General features: G+C 34.1%; 1 protein-coding gene across 2 annotated transcripts; it reads right to left on the reverse strand.

Annotated features, from left to right (window-relative positions):
* Positions 1 to 2979: 2979 nt before the first annotated feature.
* LOC109801086 (zeaxanthin epoxidase, chloroplastic) lies at positions 2980 to 14263 on the reverse strand. 2 transcript variants are annotated; one of them, XM_020362072.3, is made up of 16 exons: positions 13614 to 14262; positions 12385 to 12547; positions 12146 to 12220; positions 11708 to 11808; positions 11476 to 11591; positions 7701 to 7912; positions 7115 to 7206; positions 6486 to 6600; positions 6282 to 6385; positions 5923 to 5968; positions 5732 to 5796; positions 5563 to 5649; positions 4661 to 4715; positions 4483 to 4571; positions 4310 to 4394; positions 2980 to 3458 (listed from the first exon to the last, which is right to left on the reverse strand). In XM_020362072.3, exons 1-16 carry the CDS (start codon positions 14117 to 14119, stop codon positions 3378 to 3380), a joined length of 1992 nt encoding a protein of 663 aa, XP_020217661.2. In that variant the 5' UTR covers positions 14120 to 14262; the 3' UTR covers positions 2980 to 3377. The 2 variants fall into 2 exon arrangements, with proteins under 2 accessions (XP_020217661.2, XP_082922372.1); XM_083066246.1 differs by lacking the exon at positions 4310 to 4394 and having other exon boundaries at positions 13614 to 14263.
* Between the last annotated feature and the right edge of the window lie 976 nt (positions 14264 to 15239).

Here is a 15239-nt window from a genome sequence, read left to right on the forward strand (position 1 = left end):
AATTATTAGATAAAATGACAACATTTTTTTTTTTTTTTTCGTTCATAGAATATTCATCGTCGATAGTAATGACTAATCTTCTCGCTACGTTAGAGGTACTTCAAAAAGTGAGATAGCTGATATCAAAATTTAACACAATTACGTACACAAGAAAAAATTTAAACCGGTGACCTTACTTATGATGATTTGTCGAAATGGAAAATAATGCAATCAATAAATGCATCCCTCCAACGGTCACTGCAGTGCAAATTGGACCTTCTTTGCTTGTACCTGTAGCCATGCTGAATTCTGAACCCGACCGTTGATCTCTCTCCCATCATTCATTTGATGTGCCAAGACTTCATCATCTCTTCCATTCACGTGCTTCCCTTGTGACAATGCTAAATATTCGGAAAGAAAAATAGTATGGACAATCTTCCTTACATACATTTCTATCATAAACAATATTTTAAATTGTAGTGGAGTTGGCAATCTTACAGCCATATTTTGATGTTTGTAAAAAAAATTAAAATTAATACAACTAAGATTGCAATAGTAAATTAGAGTATTTTACTATGATCTTGGTTAGAGCCGTCAAAGTAGGTCGAGACTTGTGGGCCAATTCAGCCCACCTTGAAAACGAACTGGGCTGGGTTAAAAAAAATTGAATTTTATAATAGGTGAGTATATTTCAACCGGCCCACTTTGACCCGGTCTATCCGGGCTAAACCTGTGGTGGGCCGGGTAGCCCACCAACCCACCATTTTTTTTTACAATAAAAATTTAAGTATGATTTGTAGTTAATTTTGTATGATGGGATAATAAAAAATTTTATTTTAAATTTTTATCATGATTTGTATTTAATTTTGTATGATGAGTTATGACTTATGACTATTAATGATGCTAATTTTATGACTATTATGTTAATTTATAATTAATTTTAAATTTTGTTGATAATTTTTTTTTTAAAATTTTTGGTGGGCTGGTAGACTGACCCGTATAACCCACCAACTCGTGGTGGGCCGGGCCACACCAAATTTATTTTGAGAAAATTAAAAGTGGACCGGGTTGAGTTGGCTCATTTTTAAAGTGGGTCAAGGTGAGCCGACCCACATGTACCGGACTAGCCCATTTTGACAGCTCTAAGATTCTTGATGGGTCAGTTATAAGTTGACTTCACTGGAATGTGGACTAAGTTGATCAATACTCAAATAATCAAATAAAGATCCCTCTGAGATTTCTAAAAATTATTTCTCGATATTTTAAAATGTTGATATATAACAACTATATATGTGTATATAACGTAGTTGAGTGTTTTGGATTTAGAGAGTTGCTAGATAATTTTAGAATAAGAAAATATTGTAAAATATTTAGAATTAATCTTGTTAATTTGTTATTGAGGTGGCCCCATGTCCCTTCAATTTTGATTAATGTGTATGGTCTTTGCTATTCCGTCGTTTATGTGTCTGAGTCACTTCGAACAACCCCCACACATGCGATCCTATGTAGGTTCCACATAGTCTCATTGAATCCTAGCCTTATTTATGAATGCATATTTGAAATTGAAGAGTAAAAAGGAGTGATGTGATGGAGAGATGACAGTGGACGGTGGTGGTGGTGAGCCTCAATCCAAGTTATCTTGTCTGGAAGAGAGGGTGATGGTAGTGGCCACCACTTCATCCCCTCTCACATTCCTAGTTTCAACTTTTATCCTTCACTTCCATTTTGTTCATGCAAAGGGGACAACGTGAAAATTTTGCAGTGTGACGAGGGTCCTCGTTGACATTAAGGCAACCTTGTCGAATCTTCCAACATTGTCCTTTGCTATATGGCAAGTGTTTTTACCATGCCATGTCTAACTTCTAGACTAGTAGTGCATTATTAATTGTAGGACCAGGCCCATGCACTAATCCACCTTCTACCTCTCACTTTGCATTTGGGTTTCTGCTTTGTCAATGTCATCATACTCTGAAAACACACAAAATCAATCTCAGACCATTATTAAATCATCAACACATGAATGTGTACTTTTGTTTTGTAACCATCGAGGGCCTATTCAATTCTTTACTTTTTTTCTGCATTATAAATATTTTCATTTATTTTACGTTATTTATCATCATTCTATAAACGTTGAACAGAAGGCCTCCTTACCACCAATTCCACACGTTACAAATTATACAGGTCTACTAAACATAAGTGATATTTAATTACTATAAAACATGGATCATCTGGCATAAAATTGTTCCAACTTAACTACCTATATTAATTACTGAGAAGGAGTACTTTTCCCATACTATAAAAGATACTCATGGTAAGGCAAAAAAAAAAAAAAAAGAAATTGATACTTGATTGCATTTTTTTCCAATGTAATTTATATTTTCCAATTCATTTTAGGAGAAGAGAAATGTGAAATGACACATAGGGACAAATGTTTCTGGAACCTATCCTATATGATTAGAAAGACCTAAAGAGGTGAGTACGGATGGCAGGCTCAACACCTGACATGCCCAATATTTGTTTGGTTACAGAGCCAAAGGCAGCAGAGAATGTCTATTACAGAACCGAAAACATCATGATTCATGGAGGATGCTCTAGATAAAATAAATACAAAACTTTTGACCATTAATTAAATTGGAGAGCAATAAAAACGTTATTTGTTCACAGAATGTAAAATTATATGAAGAGAATATTGTTACTTGATATAAGGTCTGCCCCGGGCAACTTGGACCATGTTTGCTGAATAATTGCCCTTAACAGTCTCTTAAAAATAATAGCCTTACCCGGTCATTCAAACTTTGCTATATATACCTATTCTCATACAGGAAATAGTGCATGTGTGTGAAATGAAACGAAACCATCATACCATGACATTCCTTATCCAATGAAGTATATCCTAGAAACAGTGACATCTCATTCATGATAAAATGCTAGTGTCTGCCTTTTGTATGTCAAGTATAGATGTGGGAATCATGTACAACGCTTGCTCATGTCAATTCGTGATGAAAGAAACTAAAACATTGCCAACAAATTTAGATTGCAACATATGAACACTATCCATGCTATAAGTACAATCAACTAGCCATATAAAGACCTGTCATGAATTTGGCTAAGCCCTTCAAGTAAAAGGGGCTCAGTCCAAAACAAGTAAAGTTACAAAGAAGAGATTGGAGACATAAATTCAATTTTCCTTTCTTGAATGTATAAGCAGTAAGTGTTCAATTGTATTCTGTAAATCACAATCAGAAGTTTGTATAAAATGTTATGATCCTAAATGATTGGCATTGTTGTATAATACCCTGCACTCGAAGAAGGCAGATGTTGACTCTACGGCTCTCATTTTTTTGCTGTACAACTTTTCTGTAACTTACAAGACAAAGTGTGACTGAATAGAATCATAATCATACTTTCCCAAAAAAATGTGTCCCTTCCTTTTTAGATTCTATTGTAGCAGATCTTGTCACCTTAACCCGATATGAGGCCTGCAAATAACTTCGATACTTAGACACCATAAAAATACACCATTTGAAGCACATATTTTCAAGCAAGTACATTTAGATAATACATAAAAGGTATATGTCAGGATGGAAGACTGTGACCATTTATATGTTGGATATAGAGCTGGGAGATGTTACTTAATAAAAATTTATTTTAGTTGAAGTATTTAACTACTGAAATTTGTGCACTGATTAAAAATTAAATGAAAGAAACAGTTTTATTCTAAAAAATCATGAGTGATACTAGGTGTGTGAGAGTAACACTTATCAAATGATAATGAACCTTGGGAATAGGAAAAACAAACAAAAACATTTCTGCACAAGCTAAGAATGCATCAGTGACATTGCTTTTGCAGGTACTGAACTGACTGATGCTTTATGTTATTTAGATTAAAATATGCTTTTGCAATCACATAAATTGACTCCTATCCCTACTGAGTCAGATTAATATATAAACTTATGACAAAGAAAAAATCATGTTCCAGACCCAGAATGTGAATCAAGGCCCAATAGGCTCCTTTAGAGCCTCTCTCCAGACTTGGTTAAATCCAGGCCTCAAAAACATGGGCCTGAACCTGACCCAACACCTACAATGATCATTGACCATTACGCATGTCTAAGGGTCCTGCTACATGAATGTGATTATGAGTCACACGTGGTACAACTATATACAAGGACAACGACCCTCCTAGTCCTACACTTAGGTACACACTATTGTCTCCAATTACACGTACTATGGCTTATTTCTAAACCGTTCTATGAATTAAAGTGCCTTTACAAAAACCAAATTCCAGATGTGTTACTTTTTCTATAGGGATGATAGTCTATTATATTACCTTATCAGAACCAAACTCAATCACATCAGATGGACGAATGCGAGCAGGGTAATTTGAAGGTACCCTGTACCTCCTTCTTTCATTGCTGAAAATATGATGGGAAATAACTTGATCTACATTTAGAGGAATTTAAACTTAGAATAAAATATTAGCCTGACATTTCTTTTACTTACTCAGTGATCCAAGTGCCATATTGACTCCGCAAATCAGTCAAGAAGAAGGCGCCATCCTTATAGTTAATTCGAGCATGCACTTGAGAAACCTTTAAAATAGGAAGTTTGTTGAGTGATGTTGAAGACCGTTATGCTGTGTGAAGCCATGTTTAATTCAACGCATGATAAATCGAGTTACCTTGGGTAAAGGAATTATAATTGAACTGCCAGGGTGATCTTTTTGCTGGGTGCTCCTGCAAACACAATAACATGTCATAACATCGGTTGAAAGTGACAGAAAAGGAATAATACACTAAATCAGTCCCTAATTTAATCTCTGAAATTAAAATACATCTTATATTAGTCCGTGAAATTGTCAAACATTGATTATTTTATTCCTTATAAATATTTCATCCATTCCACAATGACTGCAATTTAAGGTTTTTATGCATATATTAAACACAACAATAAATATATCACTTTTCAATACAATTTTACTAAAATAATCTTTTCTCTTAATAAATATATTACTTTTAATTGTGATGGTTGAATAATTTATGAAGAGACAACTTAAAAAAAAATTATAATTACATTGAAAAGTAAAAACATCATTTATTTTTGAACATTTTCCAAATACTAAAATTGCAGTCATTATGTAATGGAGGGATAATGATTTTAGAAACTAAAGTGACCGTCATTTTGTGATGTCAAGGAACAAAATAATCGTCATTTGATAATTTCATATACTACAACGATACTTTGGTAATTTCAAGGACTTTTTTATGTATTATTCTAAAGGAAAACAATTTGTGATGATTTTGAACAGTGCACACTGATTGGTGATAAAGTATGAACTTTGTTGTGTTTTGACTTAAACCTTTATGAATTTACTTTGACATCAGTCATCACCTAAAAAGTTTCATACCAATGAAGTATGAGTGTCTTATAAACTTATATTTATCCTTTTGTTCTAATGATATTAGACATTATTTATATCTCAACGTTAAATACACTCAAAATCTGACAGGTGCCCAAGATTTACATTAAATTGAATATAAAAAAAATTCAAAATGATTTCCCAACTGGCAACTGAAGGCTTACCCGATTATGCAGGGTTTCATCTCATCTTGAGTTAGACATATAGGTTTTGAAGGACCTGCTTCATCTCCACATGGTGATAAAATCCACCTATAAATCAGAGAAGGATGGACACAACAGTTATGAGATTGATTTACACGAAATGCAATAACCTATTGGGCCAAAGACATACTCTCCATTAATGGCACGCTCAAGAGCATCATCGTCTTCAAACCATCTCTGCAGCTGGTTGTTCGCCTTCATAAATAATCAAACACCACTATCCAGATCACAACAAAATCTAACAGACATGACCAATAAAAGACCAGCTATCATTTATTCTTAGTAACAAAGTACAGAAGTAACTGTACTTGAGCAACATACTTTGTCTGAGAGCCTGCAACATACTGGTCTGCCTTCAAGTTTGGAGCTGCAATGTAGAACCATTTATCATGTAAATGATGGAAGTAAAATTGCAATATTTTCCAAAGGTTCAATTGTTTAAAATATTTCTATTTCTTGTCAGCACCATGAAAAGGTAGCAAAATATATTTTTTTCAATTTTCATTAGTGTTAGTTTCTTCTGCCTCTCCTTTTATAGAAGTAACCCATTTGGCTTGAATACTAGCATGCATCATGCATGCTGGGTGAGAGGAATGGAGTAAGAATACGTCCAGGTATTCCAACATCAGTAATTCATGATGAAATTTATATAGCAAAGAAATGTGGGTTTTCATCATTACCTATTGCCACCTAAGACCCAGTTCAACATTGAAGGCATCAACTTGTCAATAAAAAACCTTCCTCCCACTCTTCCAGGATGTGGTATCCGAAACTTGGTCAAAAACTGCAAATGAAACAACAATGAATTTATGGAGAGGATATCAATTTGAAGTGTCACCTTCGCTTTATTATTCAGTATCTCATTTTTAAACTTAAGTTCCTACCTCTAATGGCCCAAGACCAACACCCAGATATGCCCTGTAGGTGGAAGCCATTGAAGCTGCCATTCTAGCCATTCCATGAATAATGGCAACTCGTAATCTCCTCTCTTTCTCATAGCTGAAAGCAACATTGGAAAGGAAGAAAGATACAGGTACTGAGTCGGCAAAAAAATATTTATAATCAAATCACCCAATTTGCTTATAACGTACTATTTATTACTGGACTATTGGTTGAGATATGCAAGCATCATTCTGTTCATATCAAGTCCACAACTTTACTATTTCTATAGGTTTAAATTGATTAATTACTCATTTGATCCTTATACTTGCATAAACTTTACATTTTAATCCCCACACCTAAAAACTACTTGTTTTGGTTCCTATGCAAACACTTTTTAATCCATTTTAGTCTTTGCCATCCAAAATTGTTGTGACTAAAAGAAATTAAAAAGTGTATGTATAGGAACTAAAACGTGTATAGAGGCCATATGAGTAAGTAAACCATTTTCATATTATTTGATGTGAACATTTCTTAGTGCTTTGCCTCCCTCTGAGTTCCAAAATTCTGGTAGGCAACTTTAGATTCAAATTCAGCATTCATTGGCATGTTTGAGAGGTGAATGCTTGGTTACCTCTTTAAGGAAGAATCAATGTCAATTGAAGAGCCTGAATTTATGCTTCGTTGCCATGCATTGTCCAACTCCAGTGCAAGTTGATAACCGTCCTGTAATGAAAAAAGAAGCTAGTTAGAAGGGCTCTTCACCACATCATTTGAGTGTTCCATAGATAGTTTGACTTTGTTGATGTCCATTGCCTCTACAAGTAAGGAGTACTTTCATTTTATGCATTTTTTTGGGCTAGTTCTGCATGTCCGTTAGTGGAGTTATATGAAGACTAAAGGTACATTCACGTCTCACCTAAGCCCACAAAACTTGGACAACAATATTAATTAGGTCTGAATATGAATGAAATTGCTGAAGTTAACTGAAGAAGATAAATTCATATTTCACTGAGGGGAAGAATAGACACAAAAAAAAAAAAGGAAGGATAAAAGGAATATAAATGCTTATATATGTCTCATGAAGTTGTTAGGGCAAGTGTAAGTTGTTTTTTTTGGTACATTAAGTTGTTGGGTATGGTGCAAGGTAAGTTGTCAAGCATTTATTAAATGATAGTTTTAGAATAGATATCTAAGAATATATTATATATTAAATATACCTCAATAGCCATGCATCCTCCTTGGCCCATATTTGGCTGCATGGCATGGATGGAATCACCAAGCAAGGTGACACGGCCCTTTCCCCATGTAAATGATGGCATCCTATCATATATGTCTCGTCGAAGAATCGCCTCTTCATCTGTGGCAAGTAGCAAATCAATCACGTTATCACACCAACCCTCAAATATCTTAAGTAGCCTTTCCTTTTTTCCTGTCATGTAGAAAGAATTCAAAAGTTAAAAGAATCCAAAAGTTAGATAAGTTATAATTTTTCATAGGCAATCAAGAAAAAATCAAGATATACGTCTTTTTTATTTTTCTTTTCACAGTCATCAATTTCTATATTTCCGGTGCCACAATTATTGTATTTAAAAATATTTGTACTGTTATTAGGATATATTTTTTCTTTCCTACTTTCTCTATTTCCCTTAATATGTTTGATTTTCTTATTTCCTTTAATAAGTTTAGCCCATAAAAAGGGATTAGAGCTTGTATGCTGAGCACACGGATAATAGTCAGTTCACCTGCTATTTTTAATGGTTGCATTTGGCAATCACATGGTTTGCCTGATTTATTTTTTGTTTTTCTGCTTCTGCTCTGTGGCATTCGAGAGGTATAGGTACCATTACCTACTTAAATTTGTTGGAAAATATCTAGTGAAGCTTTTTGATGGGTTATTTTATGATATTTATCTGAAGAGATATTTTATAAGTATTATTTTTATAAGATTATTTCACACACAACTCTACAGTGATGAGATATTGTCCGCTTTGGGCGTAAGCCCTCACAATTTTACTTTTTGGTCATCACCCAAACTCGACCATTGGAGTATGCTTGTATTTTATAAATTGTTATTTTTTCTCTTATTTTATTGATGTGAGACTTCTTTGTATCCCAACAATCCTCTCCTCAAAGAAGAGACCTAACCTTTCATGCAGCGAAATCTGTCTTTATATATCACATTATTAGTTATGAGTTATGAGGGTTGTTACTGAATCCAACCTTGTAGCTCTGATACCACTGAGAGGGTTATTTTATAATATTTGTCTGAGGGGATATTTTATAAGTGTCCACTTTGAGTCTAAGCCCTAAACTCCACAATGATGAGATATTGTCCACTTTGAACCTAAACCCTCATAATTTTACTTTTGGTCATCTGTTATTTCTTCTCTTATTTTATTAATGTGAGACTTGTAGGTATCCCAACACTTTTGGTGATACTTGTACTGTGTCGGAATTGGGGAAGAACATCCGGTGGAAGTGAGACCTACACCAATGGCTTCACTCAATCACAATAAATTGACAATATTGAATGCATTGATGGTGAGTTCACCTAGTTAGGTGCACGTGAAGTATGATATCAGTCCACTGAATGTTCTTCCCCAATTCCCACAATCAGAAATACCACCAAAAGCTTCACTAGATGTTCTCCAAGAATAAGGTGTGCATGTTAAAAAAGGCATTGTTTGGAAGGTTCACCTCACCCAAGCTATGATATTCTCAGGGTATAGACTGAGTCAAGGTGATCATGTCCCATTCAGTTTCTTTTTCATAAAGTTTATTCATGATGACAAGCTCCAATTCCTTTTAGTCCTTATTATCTATGTGGATGGTATGATTATTATATTATAGGTAATTCTGAGATTGACATAGGTCGGTAATGATGAAGTTGAAAAATGGGCTGAGGAGAAGCTAGCAACAACTCAGTTTGGGATGAAAGAGCTAGTCCTAATCTTAAAAATGGGACCATACGAACCAGACCCAGTTCAACTGAAAAACTGCGAACTAGTTTGGTGACCATTCCAATATAACTGAGGAACTGGATGCTAGAAAAACTAGTTAAGAACTGGGCAAATCAGTCAAAATCGGAGAAACTGGTAAAACTGGTGGTTTATCTGTTTGGATCTGTCTCTAAAATGTCACGTTAAGTGTTCGGTCATATTAACAAGAAGAAACTATCATTTTGACCAGAGATAGCACAATACAACCACTCTTTGCCTATTACTCATCTTCAGTGAGGAATAAACTCTAGCAGCCTTTGACTAAGAAGGTGATCATTAGTAGAGACACTGAATTTATAGAGAGAGCCACATGGAATTGGAAGATGGCAAAGGTTAATCTAACAAGCAGTGAGGAAATCTTCTCAGCACAAGGTATTGAGGAAGATAACATTGATGATGAGTACGAGCAGCACTCTATTGTTTTTGGATTTTATGAAAGATGTAGTGTTTCCATACTTGTGGTAGCATGATTCGAGGAAGTGGTAAAAATTTTAAGTTAGATTGATAGAGAGAAGCAACCAATTAAAAACTGAGTATGATTGAGGATAACCATACATAGGATTAGGTGGATAGGGCAAGTCATAAAGCTGGACTGAAGTGGGAGTTCAGAACCAAATTAAATTCTAATTGCTCTATCAACAAGCTTAGAGGAAGGTTGGAGGCCATGGGCTATGCCTGTGTTTAAGTATGGAGTTGATTTTTCACAAACATCTACTCTAACAATATGACTAGATAGTAGATACTGCTACAGTGTTGATAACTTAAGCAGCTTAGTAAGGATGGAGGATCTATCAACTTGATGTAAAGTCCACACATTCTTAAATGGTACATTAGAGTAGGAAATCTTTAATTAGAAACCAGAAGGATATGTTGTGGAAGGTAGTGAAGAAAAGGTGTACTTGCTGAAAAGCCCTTATATCTTTGGATGTTTATATGCTTTTGAATTCAGGTACATTGTCTTGGAATTCAGAGAAGTGTAGTGGCGCACTCTACTGCTAAAGAGAAATATATTTCGGTGGCAGCTGCTATAAATCAAGCACTGCTAAGATGTCGCACATTTGCTAGATTATGCATATAATACTTATGAAACTTCACACACTAGAGAGCTAGCTTTTGGGAGTGAGTAGAACCGATCCCTTCCTAATATGACATTAAAGCCCATCTAGTCTTGATGTTGGACCACCTACCAATGTTCAATCTCGCAAACATCATATACCTAATGTCATTGTTCACCCACATGATATTAAAGCTAGCTTTTGGATAAGTTTGTCTCTATTTGTTTCTATTATTTAGGAGTTTAGATCGCAACAAATACCTCATCCAGTTGCTATTATTTTGAATTATAGCTGTTATTATTCTGGTGTTTCTGTTATTTCTCTTGTAACAAGTACTCAATTGATGAGTTAATAGTGTGCTTTAGTTATCTTTCATACCCAAGTTTTACAGTTGGAACTTACAAATCATTCTTTTATATATAAAAAGAGAAGAGATAATAATAATACTAATAGCAAAATTCAAAAACTAAATAAGAAACAGAGTCCAGAGTAGAATGTGCTTGAGTGGCATTTAGGAGCATCTTAATCATTAGATAATCTTAACATATAATTATTTTTTTCTGCATGCTTTTCTAGACTCAATGATTTCATGAGCAGCTTTTTCTTCCTTCATTTCCCTTTTTAACATATAACAGCATACATTCTTCACTATCTTTGTGCAGTTGATAATCAGTGATCATCTGCGCACAAATTATCTTTGCCCCAAATGTCAATCCTATTAATTGATTTGCTAGTATCACAATAGTTGAAATTTCTTTCCACATATGGAACTTGTTAATCAATTCCCTTATCTTCTATACATTAAAAGTCGGCATCAGTTATTGGACAAAAAAAATTCAAATATTATGTCTAATTTATAAATGGAGTACCAAGATTTAACATTTGCAAAGGCTGTGCTCTGACAAATGTCAAATCTTAAACACCATAAGATCACTTACGATTGGGGATATCAGCACCACCAGCAGGTTCTTTGTGAAATGCATACCATTGCATCTTTCCGGCACCAACATCTGAAGATACAAAGTATTGTTTATGTCCTAAGAATACTCGGTACCTTCCAGCAGGGAAATTCAAGTAAGCTTCTCAACATGCTAACAAAAGACTAACAAAAGAAAAGACCAGTAAATATGTATAAGTAGGCATACAAGGCATGAATCACAGCCAACTTACCCAACAGACTCAATGTCAGCAGGCACAAAATCTGCAATACCAGTGTAACAAGTATAGCCAGAGTAAGTAGCTTCTGTTTGACCAAATAACTTATTCCTCACCTATTCACAGAATAAAACCATTTAAGATTATGTTAATAAGTGGTATGTGATTTATGACCATAAAGACTCTCTACTAACAGAATGACATAAAGAGCTCAGCACTTCTGGGGTTCTAATTGGAAGAACAAAGCTGAAAAACAAATTCACATGCACACACACATCAAACATAATATAAACAACTTTTTTCTAGAAGGATACTAATTCTAGCATAAGCAACTTTGAAATTCCAGTGATGCACTCCACCGTACTCATTAAGAAAACATTCATTTCATCAAGGGGAAAATGGTTTGCAAAAAAAAAAAAAAAAAGCTTGGAGTCAAAGATAATTTAATAAGACCTTGGACCAGATCCCATCTGCTCCAACCAAGAGATCTCCTTCGTATTTCTGACCATTCTCCAGCTCCACTGTTACCTGCAATTATGAAATGTGGGATGATACAAATGACAAACCAAACAATATTTACTCACATTAGTGTCTGCCATTGCATTTTCTTGAAGAAAGAAAGCAAAGCTCCAAAAAATACCTATGATAGCAATATGATGAGTATCTTCAACTTAAAAGCTCTCTTTAATTACCTTGTTTCCATGATCAACAAAATTAACAACATTACTGCCATTCATAATGACGTCTTCCCCAACTGCACGAGCAAGGATTTCTTGTAAAGCCATTCGACTAATAACTCTAGTGACTGGAAGCCCACGCTCTGCTGCAGGAGTGAATGTATCAAACTTGATGTACCTAATACCAAACTATATATCAATTCATGGTAGGAATAGTACATGTTAAAATTTCATAAAGTAAACCATAAAAAAAATAACTTCAATTTATATAAAATATTAAGGAAGCAAGTTTCTTGTTTCAGAAAGAAATACTAGTTTACAGTAAAAGTACAACCCTGTGCATATATATATATTCTGGAACCCACTTTATCCTATTGTTACACGCTTAATGATATTACAATGTTATAAATAAGGGATGTACTCATCGGGTGAGTTTCTGTATCTTTTAAAATTTTTTGCAGCAATTACTTTAGTTCTTGCATGGAGCTTACAAACTGCCCTGCACTTCTCATAGGTTGTCACAACTACACCAAATCCTGAATTATCTCAAACAGTGCTGAACAAATTTTTCTCGTGAAATTTGTGGCAAATGAAACAGAAAGTTCATGTTAACCCAGACATATCCAATGGTTTGTAGTGCTAGAGTATCATGTATAAAGACTCCAAAGATTTTGATCAATCTCACTGGCAAACATGCTGTTAGTAAAAGTTTTTTACTACTTCACTGGCATAATTACGACAATTTGCGTTGCATTGGCACCTCTGAATAAGCCAGATAGTCAAGCATCAGACTTTACATTGCATCAGTACCTCTTAATTTGCCAACCATTTATTTGCTGCAGCTAAATTTCAAAGTTTTTTGTTCTACTCATTTTTTTTCACCAAACAAGAGGGCAATATCACACAACTCAATATTGGCAAACAGATATCAAACGAGATGCCAAATCTAATATATCACTGTCCCTAAAGTAGCTAAAATAGCTACACTATAGTTTGGAAGAACACACAACACAGTAGTAAATTGAAAGTTTGAATCTAAATAATTTGCTTTTTTTATGGTCTAGTGGTACTCAAATCCATGAATCATATACTAAGTAGCTCAGTTGATTGAACAGTATGCAAGTGTTGTAAACTCTTTGATACCAGCTTCAATTCCCATATATCAAAACAAACGAAAAAACACTAAGAAGGACAGCTAAAAACTTAAATCAAAGATATGGTACAAGTTCGAAATTAAAATTTACCAAGAGCCAGAAATCCCATCCACAAGGCCATTGATCCTATCACCCGTGATACAACCGACTCTCATAACTTCATCAGCAACCTCCAAATCTATGGCTTCCAAAGCAGCCAAAGCATTGCTTTGTATCTGAATTGGACCCCTGTACTGCCCCTCCCCTCTTATAGCACTCAAGTCCCTCTCAAACACCACCACCTCAAACCCTTTCCTCTTTGCAGCCAAAGCAAAAACCAACCCACCAATCCCTCCACCAGCCACAAGCACTCTAAGCTTCTTTTTCTGAGGGGTACCATTTTCAGCCACAATTTTCCATGCAGCAGGTGCTGCCTCTGCCACCGTAGCCTTGACCAGCGCCAGTTTCTTCCTAAACTTGGTTCTTCTGGTTCCGTAACTGGCAAAAGGTGAAACATTTTCCAGTGAAAGGTCTTTGCACATGGGAACTGAGAAATGGGTGCCTGAGAAAACTGGCATTGAGGGATTGAAAGAGATGTAAGACAAGGTAGAAGCCATTGTGGTGTGAAGACGAAGTCAACGAGAGAAGGCAATTGAATAAATGGAAGATTAGATGATGGGTTGAAGGCATGTGCATGAATATAAAAAGGAGGGAAGGAAGCACTCACAACCCAAAGGTGGTGGTTTTGGAGAAAGAACACAATGTTTGGTTTTTGTCTTTTTTGTGCCACCAATGATGGAAAAGCCAAAGCCAAGTGGCACTCTGTGAGTGAACTCAGTGGCCATTCGTTGGGTTCGCATGATACAGAATTTAGTCTTTCCAACCTTAATTGTTGTACAGGTGGCTCTATCCTATAAGCTCGCCCACGTTAAATTGATTTTTTTAAATATCCTTACATACATCAAAAATAATGATGAATCTCTTTCGAACATCGTAAATCAGAATATATTCTTTCTTTCAATATATTTTATTTCATGCTGCTAAAATTTAAACAATAAATAACTTAATTAAAAAATACAGGTTGCTAAGATTTGATACATGCAAAACCACCTCCATATTAAAATATTACAGCTAATTGGTCCTATTACCTACTATCTATGTCCAGTGAAATTAAATAATGGTTCAAGAATTTAGTTTGATCACATCTAATATAATTATTACTCAATTATTTTTTAATTTTTATTTAATTACTTCAATTTTACATTTTTATTATTAAAATATTTCATTTACTTTTTTTATAATCAATCTTTTAGATTAATATATAGTAAAATCACTTTATTTTTTAAAAAAAGTTATAACAATGTATCCAAATATTCTTATTCATGTTTATAAAGTATTTTATTAACAATATTAAATGCTATATTAATTTTCTGTCTTTGAATATTTTACTCTAATAATATGTTTTGAATATATAAAGATTGATATAAAAAGTAAATATTTAATAAATGTATATTATATTTAGTAAACCCTAAAATTATAATATTTTATAGTATTATCAAAATTAGTTAGATATAATTTACTAAATGAAGAAGATATTTTTTTCTCTATTTTTTTATTACTGAGAATATTATATTATATTTAATAAATGCAGATAATATTATAGATGGAAACAAATTTTTTATTAACATATTTATAAAAATATTATATTAAAAGCATTAAATATTATATTAATTTTTT

The sequence above is a fragment of the Cajanus cajan genome, chromosome 11 (genome assembly GCF_000230855.2).
Source record: "Cajanus cajan strain Asha chromosome 11, NIPB_CcT2T_4, whole genome shotgun sequence".
NCBI classification, from domain to species: domain Eukaryota; kingdom Viridiplantae; phylum Streptophyta; class Magnoliopsida; order Fabales; family Fabaceae; genus Cajanus; species Cajanus cajan.

Excerpts from the sequence above, each read along its gene's own strand:
- LOC109801086 (XM_020362072.3), bottom strand. The coding sequence starts at position 14,119 with ATGGCTTCTACCTTGTCTTACATCTCTTTCAATCCCTCAATGCCAGTT. Across the intron at positions 12,548-13,613 it reads GATGGGATTTCTGGCTCTTG|GTACATCAAGTTTGATACAT; the intron begins GTAAATTTTAAT and ends GTTTGGTATTAG. Across the intron at positions 6,601-7,114 it reads ATTGATTCTTCCTTAAAGAG|CTATGAGAAAGAGAGGAGAT; the intron begins GTAACCAAGCAT and ends TGTTGCTTTCAG.